Source organism: Sminthopsis crassicaudata, chromosome 2 (genome assembly GCF_048593235.1).
Source record: "Sminthopsis crassicaudata isolate SCR6 chromosome 2, ASM4859323v1, whole genome shotgun sequence".
Taxonomy (NCBI): Eukaryota; Metazoa; Chordata; class Mammalia; order Dasyuromorphia; family Dasyuridae; genus Sminthopsis; species Sminthopsis crassicaudata.
This window is the reverse complement of record NC_133618.1, coordinates 607,150,991-607,173,546: the sequence shown is the minus strand read 5'-3', so window position 1 is coordinate 607,173,546 and position 22,556 is coordinate 607,150,991. Positions and strand designations below refer to the sequence as shown.

At 36.1% G+C, this 22,556-nt stretch overlaps 2 protein-coding genes across 3 annotated transcripts in view; both read left to right on the top strand.

Moving 5' to 3' along the window:
• The first annotated feature begins 2,401 nt into the window (after window positions 1-2,401).
• Window positions 2,402-22,556, top strand: part of LOC141558537 (protein FRA10AC1) — a 52,880-nt gene continuing 32,725 nt past the window's right edge. Inside the window, exons 1-7 of one of the 2 annotated variants that reach the window (XM_074295906.1) lie at window positions 2,402-2,870; window positions 6,969-7,042; window positions 15,692-15,787; window positions 15,910-15,955; window positions 18,341-18,417; window positions 19,123-19,206; window positions 21,339-21,423. In XM_074295906.1, the coding sequence (XP_074152007.1) occupies window positions 2,838-2,870; window positions 6,969-7,042; window positions 15,692-15,787; window positions 15,910-15,955; window positions 18,341-18,417; window positions 19,123-19,206; window positions 21,339-21,423 (495 nt within the window). In that variant the 5' untranslated portion in view covers window positions 2,402-2,837. The remainder of the gene's footprint in view (window positions 2,871-6,968; window positions 7,043-15,691; window positions 15,788-15,909; window positions 15,956-18,340; window positions 18,418-19,122; window positions 19,207-21,338; window positions 21,424-22,556) is intronic. The other variant, XM_074295907.1, reaches the window with a different exon arrangement.
• Window positions 9,734-11,170, top strand: LOC141558538 (phosphatidylinositol transfer protein beta isoform). Its single transcript, XM_074295908.1, has one exon. It carries the CDS (start codon window positions 9,798-9,800, stop codon window positions 10,611-10,613), a length of 816 nt encoding a protein of 271 aa, XP_074152009.1. The 5' UTR covers window positions 9,734-9,797; the 3' UTR covers window positions 10,614-11,170.

The window sequence follows — 22,556 nt, the reverse complement described above, 5'->3', positions numbered from 1 at the left end:
ATCTTTGGTGGAAAGAATTCCAGGCATTGGGGATAGTCAGGGAAAATTAAAGATGGGAGACACAGTGTCTGTCCTGAGATAACAGCTATATACTCCATCCTGTCAAAGCTTACATTTCACTGGCACAGCCTTTGAGAATCCAGGATTGACTCCACACCATTAAGACTTTAGTGCAATTTCTTCCTAAGGATCCTATTAAATTTCATTGACTAAGATTTGATCCATTGTCATATATCAAGATTTTTTTTTTTAGATCCTAATTCTGTCATCCACTATATTAACCAATTCTCCAAGCTTGTCATTTGTAAACTTGACAATGTTTTTTTTAATTAACTTTTTAAAATTTTAAAGTTTTTTATTTTCAAAACATATGCAAATATTTGACATTTAATGAGGGAAAGGAAAGGGGGAACCCCATTTCTCGGTGCATAGATAATCCCATGAGGCGCAGTATCCCCTGTAACATGAATTTACAGGTCCGAAAACCTAGATTGATAAATAAAAGGTTTATTGTAGGAATTTGGAAGTAAAGCTCAGTTAGAAAGACGTCAGGGCCAGAGGTGGCTGCTGGCGGGCAGGACCCCTTACATGGCTGGAAGGATACCCTGTGTTGGCTGGGAGGGCTCCTGCAAAGAGGGCATTCCGGCTCACCTCTTTTATGCCTAGAAGATGATGGGCGGTACCCCTAAGTTCTCAGCGGGCTTTTCAGTTAGCTCAGATCAGGTGAGGGTTGGGGGAAGATGAGCTGAGGGTGGGGGCTGGGCCTGGATATTCAAAGGGTGCCTTTGACCAGGATTTGTGAGTCAAGGTCAGTCATGGGTTGGGCAATTAGGAATCTTAAAGGGACCCCAACCCCCATCACATTGACCTTTGCATACCTTTGTGTTTCAGATTTTCTCCTTTTCCCTCTCCTATTCCTATATGGCAAGCAATACAATTTATGTTAAACATGTTAAAATATATGTTAAATCCAATATGTATAAACCTATTTATACAATTCTTTTCCTGCACAAAGAAGAAAGTAAATGAGTAAAAACTCAGATCTTTGGAGAAGGAATGAATTTATGTCCAAAGAACTGGAACTCATAATTGAATACCAGATAGATAATTTTGATTATATTAAATTAAAAAATTTTTGTACAAACAAAACGAATGCAGACAAGATCAGAAGGAAAGCAATAAATTGGGAAATTATTTCTAAAATATATAGAAAACTGGCACAAATTTATAAGAATTCAAGCCATTCTCCAATTGATAGTCAAAGCATATGAACAATTTTCAGATGAAGAAATTAAAACCATTTCTAATCCTGAAAAGGTGCTCTAAATCACTTTTGTCAGAGAAATGCAAATTAAGAAAACTGATATACCGTTATATACCTCTCATCAGCTAGGATGACAGGAAACTGGGATACTGATGCATTGTTGGTGGAGTTGTGAAAGAATCCAACCATTCTGGAGAGCAATTTGGAATTATGCCCCAAAAGTTATCAAAATGTGCATACCCTTTGATCCAGCAGTGCTGCTCCTGGGCTTATATCCCAAGGAAATACTGAAGAAGGGAAAGGGACCTGTATGTGCCAAAATGTTTGTGGTAGCCCTTTTTGTAGTGACCAGAAACTGGAAACTACGTCCATCAATTGGAGAATGGTTGGGTAAATTATGGTATATGAAGGTAATGGACAATATGTTTTCAACACAGTCCTCTTACTAGGTGGTGGTGTCAGGAAAGGCTGCGATCAAATCCACTCTCAGATACTTACAAGTTGTCCGTCCCTTGGCCATTTAGTTTCCCCGTAGGCAAAATGGGCACAATAGCACCAACACATAACTGACATATGTACCATGTCATATAGACACTATATTTTATTTATAAATTTTATAATTATAACATTTTTGACAGTACATGTGCATGGGTAATTTTTTATAACATTATCCCTTGCGCTCCCTTCTGTTCCGAATTTTCCCCTCCTTCCCTCCCCTAGATGGCAGGCAGTCCCATACATGTTAAATATGTTGTAGTCTATCCTATAGACACTATATGGATGGTAGCTATTACGTAAATCAGAAGTGAAAATAGCAGTTAAGTGGGAGAGCTCACAGGCTCTCCTTGGGGGGTAGAGAAGTAGGGCCCATCAGGCACCTAAAAGCAAACAAGAAACGTCATTTGGCGGAACATTTGGGGGAACGGGTGGGGGAAGGTGACGAGCGTTTATTAAGCACGCACTAGGTGTCGGGGCTAATCCCTCTCTTAGAAAGGCTTTTTATGGGCAGCACGCATGATTAAAGGTTTGCAAATAAATCGCCAAGGCAATAATTTCAGTTTGTTGCAACAAATTGCAGATGGGGGTGGTGGGAATGTCTGCCGGGGAGCGGGGAATAACGGGGGGGGGGGGTAAGGAGGGGAGAGGAGAAAGAGGGGGGAGGGGAAAGGAAGGGAAAAGAGAACGGGGGAAGGGAGAGGGAGGCCGAAGGGAGGTGTGGGAGAAAAGGACAATTTGTGTCTGTTTTCCTAAGTCAGAGCAGGTTCTAAAACGGCTTTTCTAAGCCACAGCATCCTGTTGGCCGGGGGCTAGATCACGTTTATTTCTCCGGGTTCCGGCGTTCCCGACAGCTCTCGGCCGTCCCTTCCGGCAGCCTGGTTTCCGACCGGTGCCTTTAGGCGGCAGGACACGGCGGCAGCCTTTTTTTGTTTTGTTTTTTGCGGGAGCCGGGCCCGGTGCTTTTCCCTAGTGACACCAGCAGAGGAGAGGATAAGCGGAAGAAATCCCGGAGATCCGGGGTCCGCACGAGTGGGAGCCGGAGGGGCGATTCCCGTGAGGCTCTGCGGCTGCCGACATGGAACCGGCCCAGCAGCGGCTCTCTCAGGCGGTGCGTGGTCGCTGCAGCATCGGGGGCGGGGCTGAAGGGAGCGGGGAACCGGGAGGCCTGGCCGCGAGCTGCGGGCCGCTGCGGCCCTGAGTCTGGGACATCTTCTATCTTCCTGACCGCCTGGGGTTTCTAGAAGCCCGGACCTGAGGCCGGAGCCGGCCGCGGGATGGAGGAAAGGCGCCTGGGGAGTTGGCCCGGGATTGGAGCCACAAGCCGGCCCTCGTCGCGGTCCTGAGACCCTTGAAGCCCTGCCTGCTTTCAGGGAGCTTCCTCCGGACTGCGGAGTGGGGGTGGGGCGGGGAGTGTCCGTGGGGTGTAAACAGAAGTGCGCATGCGCCAGGGGCGGTGACGTCATGGTTGGAAAGCCGGCCTGGGCACTTAGGTGGGAATGAGGGGGCACAGAACATCGCCAAGGCCACAAAGTGCTGTTTTGGCCAAAAAGTCTGAGGGTCTTCCGTTGCGCCTCATTTTTTACCTACCCTTAATCATTGTTTGGGTCTTGCCTCAGTCAAACTGAGATCTATGGAAGATAGCTTAAAAAGGGCGAGGTCTCCCATTGCGTCCAGCACCTCCACCAGTCGTTCTGAGCATCTCTGGTCTTTGGGCCCAGGAAGTTCTGGAGGAGAAAGGGAGGCGCCGAGTCCTCCCTCACCTAATTCCAATTCACTTGGGGGTCATGGCGTCCATGGGCCTCCGAACCCAGGGACAAACAACAATAGTTTATAAGCCTCGAGGTGCTATAGAAATATTAGCTATTACTAAGAATCTAAAGCCGGGGTCCTTAAACTACGGCCCGCGGGCCAGATGCGGCGGAGGACGTTTATGCGGCCCCAGCGGTGGAGGCAGGGTGTGAGGGAGCGTGAACTGGGCCCCTATTTAAAAAGTCTGAGGACCCCTGCTTTAAAGATTGTTTATTTTTATGAGAAAAAAAACAAAAAAAACAAATGACTAAATAGCAATTTCACATCTGAGGTAGTTTTTGTGAAAATAAGCAGTTCCTACATTGGTACTCATTCATCCAACCCTATCTGCATAAAGATTCATAGATGTGTAGCGTGTTAGAACTGGAAGGGATCTTGTAGATAGATCATCATGATTATGAGTTTTGATTAAAAAAAAAAAAGTTATGTCCATTTTATTCAGGTAAGGCCGAAGGTTCCAGAAGAAGGGTTTAATTTTTTTTTAATGGTAGGTAAAAGATGAACTAGCACTTTAATCTTGATCATATTAGATAATGTAGAAATTATTACATAGGATGATAACTATTTCAGTGACTACACAATTGAAAAAGAATAGACTAAATTGCAACTGTAGGAGTTTAAGGTAGATATTTAGAAATTTCTGATAGAGTTGTAAGTAAAGGGCTACTGAGTTTGTGAAAATCCCCTCTGGAGAGGTTTAAAAGAACAGAATAGCTGCAGTGAAGCATCCTTGACTAGAAGCCTTAGTTTCTAAAGTAATGATAAGTTTTCTGTTGTTTTTTGAAGTAAATGTCAGTAAATCAACTTAATAGCTCCTGGAGAAGATAATAGCAGTAACTCTAAGTCCACCTAGCCTTATGTGCTATATATGACCAGGATACTAAGGCCACAGATAGTGCTGGCTGTTAGGTAACAACCTGGTGGTCAGTGGTAACAGGGTTGTTTCTGATGAACAATAGTAATGAGGTGCTTAAAGTTGGCACAAGTGCAGAACAAAATTGGGTGTCTACCACTTGACCTATTGACATTTTTGGCTTAAAAACACTTCTAGAAGTTTTCCCATGAGCTCTTCCCAGAGAACTATGGGTACTTCATTTGCATACAAAGTCAGAACCAGACCACTCCTCAATTCTACGTCTAAGCTGTAAAATGAGCATTCAGTGACATGAAGCACCTGGTTTTCTCTAACTTTTCTCTATAAATTTTATCTTCTTGCTCCTAGTTCTTTACTAGCTTGTATGGAATTCAGCCCACTCCAAGTGGTATTACAATTATAACAAACTGCCCTTTGACTTGGAGATGGGGCTGAGCCTGCAAATTCTTTTGAGATACCTAGCTATGTTGGTTTAGAACCCGAACATTTTTGGGGTTCCCCTGAACCCCAGAAGTCTGGGCTTCAATTTCCTCATCTGAAAAACAAGAGTTAGATGTCACTAAGTAGTACACAAGATCTAACCTCATCCCCAGCTAGTGTTCTTTTCTGGGAATTACTTTTTGCTGATGTAATTGTGTATGCTTTATTTGCCCCTTTTAAATTCCAAGTGCCTGTTATGATACCTAGTTGGTAGTAGATGCTGAATAAATGAACAAATGAAGACTAGCTGACCAGTGTGATCAGTTCTGGAGTTAGAGATGTAATTCCCAGCCCTGCCACCAAATGTTTCACTGTGGACAAGTTGCTCCTAAACTTCATTTCATTCTTCTATAAAATGATATTGATGAGGTCTTCAGTGTTGAGTGTGGTCTGCAGAGAGAAACTGAAGAATTGACAAAATTGTTCTCTGGGACAGGAGAGAGAAGGCCCAGAGACCTACTAAGGTCCTGGTAACACCTGGGGAGGTCATTTAGTCAGAAATCCAAGTTACATCTTAAACCCCCAAAGTCCATTCATGTATAGGGGTCTTGGGCAGCCTCACTTTGCCATGTCCTGTCAGAAATCCCAGTCATGTCCCTGAGGTTAAATTTTCCCTATAAATCTACTTTTGACCCATGGCTTCGCAGCTGCCCTCTTTTTGGTCAGTCTCCTAAGGCACTGCCTCATGGTGTTTTTCTCCTTAGCCCTCCCCCATGTCACTGGCTTCCCCTAACCCCACCATGCCTTATGGTGTCTCTCCTAACCCGCTTTTTATAGCTGAATAACTCCTCTGGGTTGCTAAGTCCCACTCAGGATTTAGCCTGACAGCTAAGGGCATGCCTCATTGTTAACATTGGTTGTCTCCATTCCCCCATTGCTTATCTCCTTTCTCCCCTTATCATATGGCTTCCAAATTTATCAATTAACTGAAGCTATTCTTTCTATAGTTTACCAATGCTTTTTTTCTTAACCATTAACTTTCCTGATCTTTCTGCAGCACTTGACATTGTTGACCCCATTCTCCTGAATCCACATACATCTTTGGGTTTTTGTGGTAGTGATCTCTCTTTGCTCTCCTAATTGATGGGGTGTTTTCTTTCTTCTGGTGAATGGCAAATTCCACTAGGGAACTTGCCATTTCCATCATTAATTATTAAAAACCCCTTTCTATGCTTTCCCATCCCTATTTCATATTTACCATTCCTGGTGTCTGTTGCATCCCTTCATTTTATCTGTAACCTATTCCCCTAAATCTACCCTTTGCCAAAGAGACTGGCTATTGTGAATTCTTCACATGATGGAATCCCAATTTTTGGTGTCTACATCTGGTGTATACATCACCCACATCACAATCATAATTTTTAAAATTAGATTGCTTCACATATGCAATTTGTCATTGACAATATGCTATAGCCCATGAATACCCAATAATAATATCCTTTTTTGTGAAAAAAAGATTTTAGCATAATGTGATCATAAAGCAATGAATATGATCACTAAAATTTTTGCAAGAACTTTGTTGTACTTATGCCAAATAATAGTAATAAAAATGATTTGTTCAGTCTTTTTCAGTCATATCTGACTCTGTGACCCCATTTGGAGTTTCCTTGGCTAAGATTTGCTATTTCCTTCTTCAAACAATGATAATAATTAACACTTATAAAATGCTTTAAGGTTTGCAAAGAGTTTTAAAAGTTACCTAATTTTATACTCATGGTCACCTTGGTAGGTAGATGCTGCTGTCCCTATTTCACAGATTAGGAAACTAGAGAAGTCAGAGGTTGTGACTTGCACATGATCACACAGCCAGTCAGTGTCTCAAGAAAGATTTGAAATCAAATGATTCCTGGACCAGTGTCTCTGTCCTCTGTGCCACCTAACTGCATCTTGCTAGTTATTAAACTTATTCTGTAAAAATTATCTAAAGCTAAATTTTATATAATTTCAGTTACTGTTTCAAATGTTAGTTCACACTATTAAATAATTTGTGGTCAGTTCTTTGTAGTGAGGTTATAGTCAATCAATTTCTCTATTTCTTTTCAGATACATGACCATGGAAACTATGACTCTGATTTTAGTGATGATGAAAACTATGGAGAACCTAAAAAAAGAAAAAGGTACCTAATGCTTATCTTAAATTTTGTGCAGATTATTTGCATACCCTCTGGAGATGATAATATTTCTAATGAATAAAATTTCTTTAAAGTGAAATGTGATGCCTTGACTCAAATGCTGAGAACTGTTTTGAAAAATTAGGAAAATAATGTTGGTGCTATAGGATGGATTTGTTGGCAGTGTATGTTTTTCAGAAAACAGAAGGAAAAAAAGATCAAAGCTGTTAGGTCCATCTGTTGCATATATTATTCATTTATGAAATGTGCTTTGCTTAAAATTTTGTTAACTCTAAGAATTTACCGGATCCATTTTCTTTCCTAATGCTTTGATGAAAAATGAAAGCCAAGAGTATAAGGTCAAGTTCAAATAGCAACTTGGATGAACGGACTGAGCCTTTAATTGTAATTAAGATGGGTAGAGACAATTTAGCTGATTAATTAAACTGGGCCTTTTGGGTGGCTGTACTTTGGCAAGATCACTATGTTCCAGGGTCTCTTAGCTTTTGTAGTTTTGGAAATTTGACTTTGTAAATTTTTCAGGGGGTGATCAGGCTTTTAGGGACTGATTCACATTTACCAAACTCAGAAGAGACTGATTTAGATCATTAATTTATTAATGCATAATGTAAAAATATACTTGTATGTATATGTATACATATACATACACACACACACAGAACCCATATTGATACATTCACTAATAACATATTATAGCTAAAAAAGTTATTTATTGAGAATGGAATTAGGACAAAGGGAGTGTGATGTTCTTCAAAGAGCTTTTCTGTCACACTGTGGTAGCTTGGTGAATTGCTTTTCATTAGTCCAGGAATTTTCTATTTAATAAAATAGCATTTATTGTCTAGAATCCTGGAGGGTTTTTTTCCCTTTGGATTGTACTATAAAACACTATAGACATTCTTTACTAGTCAATTATTGATGTTACTTATCAAATTTCTGGTTTTACCTTAACTTATAGTTTGCTAGATTGCATTGTAATATAGTTGAAAGGGCACTAGTTTTAGATTCAGAAGATCTGGGAAGAGTTGTGGTTCTGACACATCTTTGTTATGTGACCATGAATATGTCAAATTCTTTAAACCTTAGTTTTCTCATCTATAAAATGGGTACAGTGGCACACACATTTATATTAGTGTTTGATATTTTTACTCTCTACCTTAAGGGGTCAATTAAAGTGCTCTGTGAATCTTAAAATTCTGTTTCAAAGTGAATTACTGTTATGAATTACATTTCAGAATATTGTTTTCTTAGTAAGATTTCAGGTACGTACCTTCTCAACTTTTTCTTACCTAATCAGAATTTCTTATGATATTCAATTTCTGCCAAGATTTTCACAGATAATATATCAATTTATTTAAATTATTCTTAATATAGTCAGTTTGTTCCACTAAGAAATTAGTCATGCAATGTCAATTCACTCTCTCTTTAATATTCACTCTCTATATGTTTTGGTTCCTATTCTGCTGTGTACAAACATGCCCATGTCTCCTTCATTCTCAGACTGCTCCCACTAATCCCTTCCATCTCCCCAATCTATCATTTTTTTTTTAAATCTGTCTATCCTTTTATAATCAACAGCCCAGAAAAAGCATCTGGCATTTCATTTGTTATCTCCATTCTCTCTTTTATTTTCTTCCTTCTCTCCTCATTATATGGCTTCTACTTCTGACTTTCTCCTTAACCATTTTGAACTCGTTTCTCATCTCCCAAAAGTCATCATTGACCTAATTACCAAATCTGATGGCCTTTTTTGGGTTCCTATCATCCTTTTTCTATCAGCAGCTTTATTCCCTCTTCTGGATACTTTCTAATCTTTTAACTTCATTGAACCTATAGTCTTCTTTTCCTACTTTCTTTTTTCTAATATTCTTCCTTTTCCTTTATTGGATCCTCATTGTCATTTCAAATTATTTGTGTGAAATTTGTGTGAAACTCTCATATCTTGAGTAATGAAAAGAACAGTTACATTTTAATATTTCTTAACTTTCATTTGAAGTATTATGCAATATATAATATTAATATGTGAAAAATAGCAACTAGTAATTGAATGTAGAATAATGAGCTCATGTTAGCAGCAAAATATCAAAATCAGAAGTGAAAAACATGCCAAAACTTTATTTAAAAAAACCTTTTTTTTTTTTTTCAAAATATATGCATAGTTTTCAACATTCACCCTTGCAAAGCTTTGTGTCCCAATATTTTTTCCTCTCTCCCTCAGGTGGCAGGTAATCCAATATATGTTAAACATGTGCAGTTTTTCTATCCATATTAACACAATTATCATGCTGCAGAAGAAAAAAATCAGATCAAAAAGGGAAAAAATGAGAAAAAACAAAAAGCAAGCAAATAACCAAAAAGTGAAAACTTTCAAAGAGTAGATGTTAGAATTACAACTAAATTGTTCACAATTTTTTTTATATCTTTGATACTGTTTATGCACTGTTCATTCTAAATGCAGTGTATTGCATAAAGTACTCAAATTTGCTGAATTGGTTTTAATTTATATATTGGTCAATTATTTTGTTTAAAGTGCTAATATAGAAGAAAAAAGGGACTAAATGAAGTGGAAGTATAGAATAGATGGGACTTGGTCATCTAGTCTAGCCTCAACAAGATTCTCTTCTATAACATCCCTACCAAGTGGTGATTCTACCTTTGCTTGGAAATCTCGGCAAGCGCCGTGGGTGGCGGTAGCGGCGGCGGCGGCAGTGGAGACGGCGGCGGCAGCGGCGAGGGAACGATGGTGCTGATTAAGGAATTCCGTGTGGTCTTACCATGTTCAGTTCAAGAGTACCAGGTTGGACAACTTTACTCTGTGGCTGAAGCCAGTAAAAATGAAACAGGAGGTGGAGAAGGCATTGAAGTCTTAACAAATGAACCTTATGAGAAGGATGGAGAGAAGGGGCAGTACACACACAAGATTTACCACTTAAAGAGTAAAGTTCCTGGGTTTGTCAGGATGATTGCTCCTGAGGGCTCTTTGGTATTTCATGAGAAAGCCTGGAATGCATATCCCTACTGTAGAACAATTGTCACGAATGAATATATGAAAGATGACTTCTTCATAAAAATTGAAACCTGGCACAAACCAGACTTGGGAACAATAGAAAATGTACATAATTTAGATCCTAACACATGGAAGACGGTTGAAATTGTTCATATCGATATTGCAGACCGAAGTCAAGTAGAACCTGCAGATTACAAACCGGATGAAGACCCAGCATTATTCCAATCAGTGAAGACCAAGAGAGGACCTTTGGGACCCAACTGGAAGAAAGACCTGGCAAATAACCAAGACTCTCCCCAAATGTGTGCCTACAAGCTGGTAACCATCAAATTCAAGTGGTGGGGTCTGCAGAGTAAAGTAGAAAACTTTATCCAAAAACAAGAAAAAAGAATATTTACTAACTTCCACCGCCAGCTCTTTTGTTGGATTGACAAGTGGATCGACCTGACTATGGAAGACATTCGAAGAATGGAAGATGAGACCCAGAAAGAGCTAGAAGCTATGCGTAAGAAGGGTACCGTCCGAGGCACAACGGCTGCTGATGTCTAGATGAATCTTCTGTAGGGTCAGAGGCCATATCAAGCTGTTTACGTAATCAAGGTCAAGTGAGGGGAACCAGTGCTGCCCATGACGAATGAGGAAGGATCTGACCAGTAACTTGCAGTGTTGACGTTTCACAGACATGTGCGTGTGACGATCTGTACACATGTACCGCTATCCAAACACGTGTGTATATATGTATATGTGTGTGTATATCTGTAGCTGTATAGAAACCGCATGTAGAGCTATAGATACTGATGCACGCACTTGTGTATATATGTACATACATACATACATCTACTTAGGGGATTAGTACAATTTCTCCAGAGTACTGTACCTACAGCAAAAAGGCAAAGGAAAATATTTTCATTATATATACCTGAAGCAGATTTTAATAATTATCAGAGTAATGCCATTAATGGATGAATTGACTACAATGTAATGCTACCTGGTATGTTTCATGGATGTCAAGTTGTGGACCAATATATATTTTTTTGTTGTTCTCTTAAATGTCTGTTAAAAACTTTCTATTTTAGTCTCATGAGTAAACAGACTCCCAAAGGAAATCTCTAACCCATTCTACTTATGGGCATCTTTAGTTATTGGGAAGTCCTTCCTCACATCAAGCATGTTTGGGTTTTTTTTTTTGTGTTTTTTTTACACATCTACTCACTACTTCCTTGTTCTGATTCTGGGGCCAAGCAAAATGAATGTCTTACCTTTTTCTCTTCATAGCCTTTAGATAATCATAGACAGCTACTTTTTTTCTTTAAGTTGTTTCTTTTCTAGATGAAAAAACATAGTAGTTTCTTCAATTGATTCATTTATGGCATGTTCTTTGATTCTCTTGCTATTTTTGATAAAATAGAAGAAACAAGGAAAACTTGTTTTTATTCTGAATCTGATTGTGACCCCCTTGTTAGGAGGAACTACTTTATTTATCTTTGAGGTCTCCTATGTCTTTTTGTGTCAACAATCAGTTCCTTATAGTTTGTCAAAATCAATTTGAGATTACTAATCCTTCCTGATTTCTCTTTCCATCTTTGAACAATAAAAGTATTAAGGCAGGCCACAAATTTTTAGCTCCTCTGCTTTTGGTAGTGAGAAAGTTCCAGCAGATATTTGAATAATTTTAAGCCATATATCACACAATATCATGCTTATATGCTAATTTTGTGATGTTTTCCAAACTCTTCATTGGATTTTTCCTTCTATTCACATAATATATATAGTATATCTCTGCAATAGTATCACTTTTCATTTTCCTCTTTATTGATCCTAACCTAAATAGTTTCTACCATAAGTCTCTCCTTTGGCTAATGGATTTCTTCACAGGAGCTTATTTCATTAATATACAATATTACTTTACCTCCTCTAATTTATTCTGTTCTTTTTAAATAATTCATATTCTTGTAAAGCCATCATCCTGAGTTCCTTTCTATCTAGTGCTTATGAGGTCAGATTTTCCTCTTTGTATTAAGATCTTAAGTTGACCCTGTTTACTACCCCATGCTTTGTGCATTTGTATTTAGACATCTGAATCACGGGTTTTCTTGCTGACCTTCTGCTTGGATATTGTCTTCTGTGAATAGCTTATCTTTTCTTCTGGTATTCCCAGAATTACAGGTTTATAGAAGTTTTTTAGGAACTTTACTATCTTAGAAACCCATACCTGAAAAAGAAACACAGCAATAAACCTAACATGTGGTTACTTAACTTTTCCTTGCAGACCTTTAGCTAGTGGAGAGAACCCAGGTCCTCTAGAGACAGCCCATTTTACTTTTGGATATCTTAGCATGTTAGGAAGCTTTTCCTCATACCAAGTTTAAATTTACCTTGTTATAATTTCCACCCACTGGCCATCTGGGGCCAGACAGAATACATCTAATCCCTTTTCCACATGACAATCTTTCAGGTACTTGAAAATAGCGCTCATGTGCCCCTTGAGTCTTTGTTCTCCACATTAAACATCCTCAATTCCTTCAGTGGATCCTGATGTGGAATGGACTTTTCATCACTCTAGTCATCTTTCTCTGAATTCTCACCATCTTAAAATGTGGTAACCAGAATTAAACCAATACTAGTGGACTCTTTCCCTACCTTAATGCAATCCAATATTGTATTAGTTTTTTAAAAGGCTGTCATATCATATTATTGAATGAATTATTAAATGAATGAGTAAAAAAAAAACAACCCAACAACAACAAAAAAAAAACCATTGCAAGTACATGGTATGTGCCTGATATTTTGCTAGGTGGTAAGGACAGATATATGAAAGTGAAAGTGAATTCTTGCTCTCAAGGAGCTTATATCCTAATAGGGCGACAAACACATATCAGGAAGAAATGACCAAAGAAGTCAGGGAGAGGAATTCTCATCTTTGGTGACAGAGAAATCGGGATTAGGGCCAAAGGGTAGTCAATTGTCACTTCCTTTTTGGTAGCCATGGTAGCACTGATTTTTTTTTCTTCTTTTTACTATTCCCAGAGCAAAGTGCATAAAATATACCTATTGTTTTTAACTCTTTAAAATCTACATTCCCCAAATTTATAGTGTATATAAGATTATGGCCTCACTTCTCTTAGCATGAATTCTGTAAATGAGTTGTCAGTTCACAGCATTTCCAGTCTGCAAGTTTATTCTTTTCTCTTGGTGAGAATCAGATCCAGAACTCTATTCTGGAACTCTCTTGTCATTTCTCTTCCTGTTTTATACCTGTTTTCTACATGAAACTAGACTTTTCAGATCTCTGAACTATTTTCCCTTCTCCTCCCTCTTTTTAGTTTAAAGCTGGCCTTTTTAGGTTAATAAAACTTCAAGAAAATTGGCTTATTGTAAGCCATGGTTTAGAACTGAGAATCCTATTCTTGGACATTATCATTTTACTCTGTTCTTCACTTTTTCAGTTTTTCATGTCTCTTCTGAATCTTTTACTTTCAAGCATCAGAAGTGACTTAAAAAATCTCTGAAAACAACAACTTCATATATACTTCCAGAGTCTTTAGTTTTATAGACTATGACTTAAAAATTCTTAGCTTTTAAAAAGGACAAAATGTGAAAAATATCATAAGGGAGATAAAACTGCTTCACAGGAAGAAGCAACAATTGATTAGGATCTCAGGGAAGGCTTCATGAAACATGTGATATGATTTATCTTATAAAGCTAAACAGTCACATAAACAATTAAGACATTCTGAAGTTTTGAGAAATTCTTTATGACTAAAATGGAATGAATTATACCTCAGTAATCAACTTCTTTACCATGATAGGTTTTTGCACAGTAGGCATCCTTTTGATGATTGATACAGCATGGCATTATTAACATTGAGCTACCATACTAAAGATCTAAGCAATTATTTTTTGTGTCTATTAGGCCTACTCCTGCTTTGTACCTCTCAGTTTCATCAGTATCCTCTCTCTACTAGACATAAATCACAAGACAAATTTATCAATGATGAGTTCCTAGAACTCTGTTGACATTGAAACAAGGTTTAGCATAGCACATTGACTGTATACAGAAAATCTATTATATAATACCCAAGAGCAGTTGAATGGCAAATGAAATAGGGTATCCCACAAACAAGGAAGACAAAATGTTTTAAAATAATAAGACTGATATTAAAAATGTGTAGTATAACTCTACCATTTACAAATAGCATACAGACTTTCTTGGTGAACATAGCATTTGGATATGGGGAAGTTCTTTGTCTTAGTAATGATCAGTGATTTAATTGTGAATCTGTAAAAGCTCTTTAAATATAAATATAAAAATAGTCTTCATGTGTATAATATAAAGATTACTGACAAAATTTTGTCTTTATCATACCTGCAAATTATCAAAAAAATAATCTTTTAAAATGATGGTTTATAATTACAAAAAGATGGGGTTATAATTACAAAAAGATGGAGTTTTGTTTCTCTGACTAATTAAAATCATATTTAAAGAAGAAAAGGAAGGAAAAAGAAAAGGAAAAGAAAATGGGTTTGTCACTTAACAAGAATTAGGGGTGACATGAACAGCTAGAGTGTTGCAAGATATCCTTATAATGTCAGGAGAAAGTGAGGAAAGCTTCTGCTGCTCAGATGGTCTAGAGAACTTCTTAGAGAATTTAGGGAGAACATGCACAGTAGACACTCTGGAGAAGTAGACAGAGATGGTTTTTAGTCTGTGCATGTAGAAGAATCAGAGGGATCATAGAGCTGTTTGAATACATATAACTCACAAAGGAAGAAAAAATTTCCTTTCTTAAAATACTGATTATTATTACAACTGCTGCTAATGAAGCCACTATCCTAGTGGCTAGAAAGCCAATCCCAGGGCCAGAAAGACCTGAGTTCAAGCTCTGCTTCTAAAGTCATTGAAGAAGCTCCCTGTGCTCTAGGCCATTCTCTAGTACTGTGATTTGCAGAGAAGGTGCTGACCTGCATTAGTAGAAGGAGTTTTCTCATCCAGCATTTCTCCTGTATATCTAGTGCTTCCAAGGTGCTAGGGACTAAGAAGATTTTTTGAGTATTTGAGGATACAAATAGAAGTGAAAAAGACAACCCTTGTCTTTAAGGTGTTTGTTTACATGCTAATGTGGGAAAACACATATAAAAGAGAGCTTAAAGTAGGAGTAAGGAGAAGGGAAAGCATAGCTGCACTTTGTCTTTCCAAATACATTATTGAGAAAATTGAATCCTAGACTAAGACCAGTTAAATAATCTTCCCCTGATGTAATGCATCTCTGTGAAAGAATTAAAAATGCCCAAAGGAAGCTCATTATCCTAGCATGATAGAATGTGAGAGCTTGAAGAACATTCTAAAGATCTTTATTTATCTATATGAACCCCTGTGAACCAGGAATGTGGTAATTTTTTTTTCATTTTAGAGGGATGAAAATTCAAAGTATAGAGATAGGAAATTATTATTTCAAGGTCAGTGATTTCCTTTTTGGGTCAAACATTGAACTCCTATCATATTTATTTGAAATTTAGTGCTGAATGTCCCAAAATGTTACCCATTTGAAAAGTATAAAATGCCATGAAAACGATTAACTAGAAACATTTATTCTTTTCTCCCTCTCTTTAATGAACTATCAATGAAGGACAATTAGTGAAGACTCATTGCTCAAAAAGCCATTTCAGAAGGAAAAATATACAAAAGTGGCTCATAGGAATGTTGCAGCAGAAGAGCTGGATCGGTAAGATATTGCAAATTTTTGAGTTTATAAATTTTTTAATGGTTTACATAAAGTTTATGTAAATACAGGGGATTTTATAAAAATTTTAGAAATCTGAATGTTGTTAAAATTTCTTTTAACAGGGAAGAAGCAAGAAATAGGAGATTTCATCTAATAGCTATGAATGCTGTATCCTTTTCTTTAGTAAACAGTAAAATATTGAAAAATCTTTTAATTTCTTTGTGTCAATGAAATTTTCTCCAAACACTTAGTTTGTTTTTCATTATTGAATAAATATAGAAGTCTTTTTTGAACAAAAAATTTTCCACTTATTCTAATGGATAATATTTTCTGTTTTGTTACTGTCTTAACTTAAAGTTAAGACAGTGACAAAAAGAACAAAACATTTCTGATGACTTAGAGAGAAATTTAAGAAATTTACCAGGTTGAATAAATTTTTCTTGCCTTTCCTACCTCATTTTGTATGAGCTCTAATGAACTTCTTACTCATGACCATTCACAGTTAAGATCTCTGCAGAATCTCTGCCAGAAGGCTTTCGTTAGATCAGTTTCTGCTATGTTCCTAGGCCTGTTGTGATTTTCAGACTCTAAATAACCTTTTAAAGTTTCCTGCTCTTTATAAAAATCATACCTGAAGCAACTTAGTTCAGCTTCTACAGGGGACTGGCTTACTTATTCAATTTTTGCTGACTATTGGTCAATTTATATTACTGTTGAAAATCATGGGAGATGAAAAGAAACTGATTGAAATATGATATCAATCAGGCCGGCTATTGTTCTAGCCAGGGATGGGAAAATCCAGTGTTATTTGGATGCTTTGTTTTCCCTCTCTTCTCTTTTATTACTTCCCCTGAGTCAATTCCCCCTTGAAGGAAATAGAGGAATTGGGGAAGGGGGTGAACTGATACATAAACTAATGAATGAATGAATGACTGTCCATGCTTTGAGAAGTGATTCATCTATTAAAGATCTTTATTGATTTTTCCACTGCATTATAGTACTACTTAAATATGAGTAACTATTATTTATGAATTTTATTTTAAAGGCCTCATGCAGAAGATATTTCCATTTATGAAACTGAATGGATGACCACTGTTAGGGAGGTGTGTAGGATTCATGTTTCAGGCAAATTGTACTAGATATCTTCTGAGTTCCTTCCTAAAGTAAAATTCTGTGACTCTAAGTTAAAGATTATAATCATATTTTAAAATTTTTAGTGAATGTTCCATCTTATTGATTTATAAGCTTTATGTATGATGTATCTTTTAAGTAAGCAGTTTTAATGACACACTATTCTGAAAACAATTGTGCTTTTGTCTGTTGTAAGTAGATTTTTAAAATTTTATAAACTTAAGTATTTTTTTCTTTAATTTAATTTATTTTATTGTCAGTTCCAAAGCTTCTCTCCCCCCTCCTCTTCCCCTCCCCCACTCATTGAGAAAGTAGGAAAAAACAAAACTTACCACAAATTTGTTTAATTAAATTTCCATATTAGCTATGTCTAAAAAAAATGTGTAAATCTGCATTCTAAATCTATCTACCTTATCTGTCTGGAGGTGGATAGCATATTTCATCCTAAGGCCTCTAGAATTATGTTGATCAGAATTCTTAAATGTATGATTCAGTTTTTAAAACTATAGCTTATCCTCTCCAATCTTGAATTGTGCCAGGTTGGCTGAATCTTATTTTCAGTATTCTATTTCTGTAGAGTTTGAAAGTTACAGTAGGCCTAGGAACATAACACAAACTGACCCAACTAAAGTCTTCTGGTACAGGTTCTGCAGAGGTTTTAAATGTAAATGGTCATGAGTTGGAAGGTCATTACAAACCAGACAAAATGAGATATAAAAGCAAGAAAAACTAAAGAAGGAAGCTTAGCCTTCTCAGACCTAATACTGTATTATAAAGCAGGAAATTTAGTGGATGATCTTCAGTTGGGTACTAGCCAGATAATGTAAGGGATATGAATGTAATAGAATATTATTATTGTATAAGAAATAATGAACCCATTGATTACAGAAAGTCCTGGAAAGACATACATGAACTGATGCTCTGATGCTGAGTGAAGTGAGCTTAACCAAGAGAACACTGTACACAGTAGCAACAAGATTATGTGATGATTAACTCTGATGGACTTGACTCTTTTCAACAATGATGTGATTCAAGGCAATTCTAATAGACTTGGGTGGAAAGAGCCATTCACATCCAGAGAGAGAACTATGGAAACTGAGTGTAGATCAAGGCATTTTTTTTGATTATTGCTATTTTTCTCTTTTGACCTTATTTTCTTGCGCTGCTTTATAATATAGTTTTAGGTTTGCTCTAACTTTATTGCAGAGGTAAATATTGAAAGCTATCTTTGCATATATTTGGAAAAATAAAATACTATTAAAATTTCTTTAAAAAAGAAACTCAAAATTGAAAAGAAATGAGAAACCAAATTTCATCATTTGGTTACTGAAAGAAATGGCATTTATGAAGCAGTATATGATGCTTAATGAAGAAGTAACAAGAACTTTTAAGGGTAAAAATTCCTTAATTTTCATATTTCAGTATGAAAGACATAAGAAACTGGTGAATGACTATATTTTATATTATGGTGGTAAAAAAGAAGATTTCAGACGTTCAGGGTAAGTATCATAATGACATATTTATGTAAATTAGAAGTATATTAGTTATATGTCCTTGCTGAAGGTTATATGAATTAGAGGGATAGTATTTCTTAGTTTCATTGCCTTGAGAATGTGTTTTTATTGGTATCTACCTAGGTCCTTCAGTTCTGATAGGTGAACTTTGCTTTATCTTACTGGAGCTCAGGCCTCCTTGTCATTTCCCTGTTTGTTCCCTTATCGTGACCCTATTTTTCTTCCATCTTCATCATACCAGAAATTTGGTCTTTAGCACTAGATTTCTAGTTTTGACAGGTAAACTCTTTGCCTTATTTTGTTGAGATCCAAGTCTTTAGGCTATTTTTCAACTGTCTTCTCACTCTGCTTAGCACATAGTAAATGCTTAATAAATGCTTTATTTTGTTCTTGATCTGTTAATCATCATGAATGTTAAGTTTGATATAGTGAAGTTTCTGTATATGCATAAAGATCTATATAATACACTACAACTTCTATTCCAGGAACAACTTTTTGGACCCCTCTTTTTTTTCTCTGACCAAGTAGCATTTCACCAGAAAATATTTACAATTGACCATACATATCTATGATTGTAGTGTCTACTGAATGGACTCCTTAGGATAAATTCAGAGCTGATGAATTTGTGCATGTGCTTTTGTTTGAAATTACATTTAAATTAAATAATTCATAAAACATTATCTTTTCTAGGGAAAATGATAAGACAGACTTGGATGTTATAAGAGAAAATCATAGATTCCTCTGGAATGAAGAAGATGAAGTAGACATGACTTGGTAATTTTTATTGTACAGGGACACATACAGAGATTCTTTAATGGTTTAATTTTAGATTTATATTGTTCCCTTGTTTGGAAAAATATGAAGGAAAATGCAAAGAAATAATGCAAACTCTTCAACAATTTGGTATATAAAAATTTTACTAATTTGGAATATTGAGGAAGTAACGCCCAAGAGATAAGTATTATAGCAGAAAGAGGTAGTCCAGGAGTGAGGAGATATGTATTCAAGTCCTAGGTCTAATTAGTCACATAACTTTGAACAATTGTCCTCACTTCTCTTAATTATCCTCCCTGGTGAAGTGAATGGCCACCCATGAGAGACATGCATAATAAATTAAAAGCAACAAATTACTATATAAATGGGCCAATATTTTATTGAACCTCTTAAATGTTAAAAACACAGCCTTAAAAACTCACTGAGAGCATTATTTGGGACAAGAAAATGGTTAAAATAATATGGTTACAAGAGAAGATATATATGTAGCTTTTATAGGGTCTGAGGATCTTTATCCCAAATCACGTTAACTTCTGATGGGGAAAGCCCAAGATCTGCAGAGCTTATAGCACTGTCTCAGAAAGTCCACAGCTTACAACATTGTGTCTTTCACCAGAATAGCAGCCAGGCATGAAAGAACTACAGTAAGGGCTTTGCTTTGGCTTGGTAGGACCTTTTGAACCTTCTCACTCCTATCCCAGGTCTAGCTCCATAGATAACCAAAAAGATTTTTCTTCACCGTGGCAGTGTGCTTGTACATGCTTCAAATCAGAAAGTTAGCTTCTTTCCCTTTCATGTCATCTGATGCCTTTTTGGAATCAGCATCCCATCTCTTTTATATGGGGGCACTGCTTACCAATCCCCCATTCCACATATATGAAGCACTTTTCAGACCTTTAAAATAAATTTTTTATTACTGTGGTCCAGGTCCTCTGCTTTCTGATAATCTAACTTCATAGAGTATAACTTGATTGCATATATGGCAGATCTTTGATCGCAGTTAGTTGACAATTATCTTCTTTAATAGTAACTAGGGAAATGAGTGTAAACTGTTTGCATTTTTGTTTTTTTTCCCAGGTTATTTTTACCTTCTGAATCCAATTCTTCCTTTGCAACAATAATAACAACAAAATATATTGTATCTAGGTTATACTATAACATATTTAATATGTATGGGAATGCCTGCCATCTAGGGGAGGGGGTGGAGGGAAGGAGGGGAAAAATTCGGAACAGAAGGAAGTACAAGGGATAATGTTGTAAAAAAAAATACCTATACATATGTAATGTCAAAAAAATTTATAATTATAAAATTAATTTAAAAAATAGTAACCAGGGTACAGATATTCTGTTTTTTTGGTTAAAGAGAAAGTTATTTCCTTTTAATACCAGAAAGCTCGAGGTGCCATTTTGTTGTGAATGTAAGAGCTGGTTTTAATTTCAGAATTAATTAATTAATTTCAGAACAAGAATACTTCATATAGAACCATTATTTTCCTTAGAAAAAGGACTTTGGATCTTTTCAGGAGTTTGGTTGGGATCTTAAAGTTCTATGCCAGATAGTGTTGAAAATATAGCTTTAGCCTAAAAAACTTTTTAATGTAAGTGTTAGCAGTTGACCATTTTATCCATAAAATAACTTTATTAATACTGCTATGGAACGTAATTTTAAGAACTGCATCCCCATAGTCATGCCAGAAAAATAAATATGCCTCCCAAAAGCTGAATGAATTGACCTATTGAATGGGTTAAATAGTTAAATAATTAAATAGTGATGAACATCTTTAAAATAACATTATTTTAGTTATGGTATAATTTCTATTGTGTTGCTCTAATAACTAGCCATCAGGCCCAACTACTTCTTAAAACTTCTGCTAAGCAAAAATTAGCATATTCCTGGGATAGGGAAGTGTTTTTTGATAATTCCTGGCAATTTTATTTAAATTCTCATTTATTTGACTTGTATCTAAGAAATAGATTTCTCAATAAGTTTCTTCTTCTGATACACTTCCATATATCTCTTTTAAATTCAATAATTGTATTTGCTGTTTATGTTGTTTTATTTGATCTTGCTTCCAAGTAATACCTGTGGTTGGATTTCTAAAATTGTAATATGTATATATTTCTGGCCCCAGGGAGAAGAGACTTGCAAAGAAGTACTATGATAAATTATTCAAAGAATACTGCATAGCGGACCTTAGTAGATACAAAGATAACAAGGTATAGCTCCGAATTTACCATTATTATGAATTATTTTTCTAAATTTCATTCTTATTTGAATAAAAGGTTAATTTTTATTTTATTAACTTTAAAAATCCATTTTAAAATTAATCTTAGAAAATTCTGATTCTACCCAAAGTGACTTTACATTTCTGAGGGTCCACATGAAACATGCAAATTACAGCAGTGGAATGTATAATGCATGTTCAACATGGAGTATTTTCTAGTGAAATTATAATAGAAGCCTACAGCTCTTTGGCTGCAGGCAGTAGTTTGTTCCTGTGATGTGATTTCTTTTTTTCTTTCTCCAGTGACACTGGGAAGTAGAAGTTATTCTACAATTAAAGTCATATGATTTCTTCTGTTGCACAGGAGCTTATTCAGATAAAACTAGCTCTTGATTCTTTGTGCTAAATAGCAATGATAGATTTTCTTCCTTATGTTACACTGTTTACACTAATTTAAAAATTAGTTTATATTCTTTAAATTAACATTTTGCTGCCAAAGAAATTTGTTAAAAATCATATCATTTTATTATTGTTTAATTTATTTCTTTTTAACTCTCCAGAAAAGTAGTATAAGATATTCTATCAAAAACTTTCCTAATATCTAGGGAAACTATAAGAAACTAGGGAAACCTTTCTTTGCCTCTATTAATTTTGGAATTCTGTGATCCAGCTCTACTGGCCTACCTGACTCTCCATCTCCTGTCTCTGTGCCTTTTCTTGCCTGTTCTCCTTGATTGGAATGCATTCTCTCCTGCCCTGTGGCTCTTAGTTTCCTTGGATTCCTTCAAGATTGAGCACAAATCTCACCTTCTACAGAAGGCTTTTCCTGGTCCTATCAGCTATTGGTGCTTCCCCTAAGATTGTTCTTTCTTTCTTTCTTTCCTTCTTTCCTTCTTTCCTTCTTTCCTTCTTTCTTTCTTTCTTTCCTTCTTTCTTTCTTTCTTTCTTTCTTTCTTTCTTTCTTTCTTTCTTTCTTTCTTTCTTTCTTTCTTTCTTTCTTTCTTTCTTTCTTTCTTTCTTTCTTTTCCTTTCTTTCTTTCTTTCTTTCTTTCTTTCTTTCTTTCTTTCTTTCTTTCTTTCTTTCTTTCTTTCTTTCTTTCTTTCTTTCTTTCTTTCTTTCTTTCT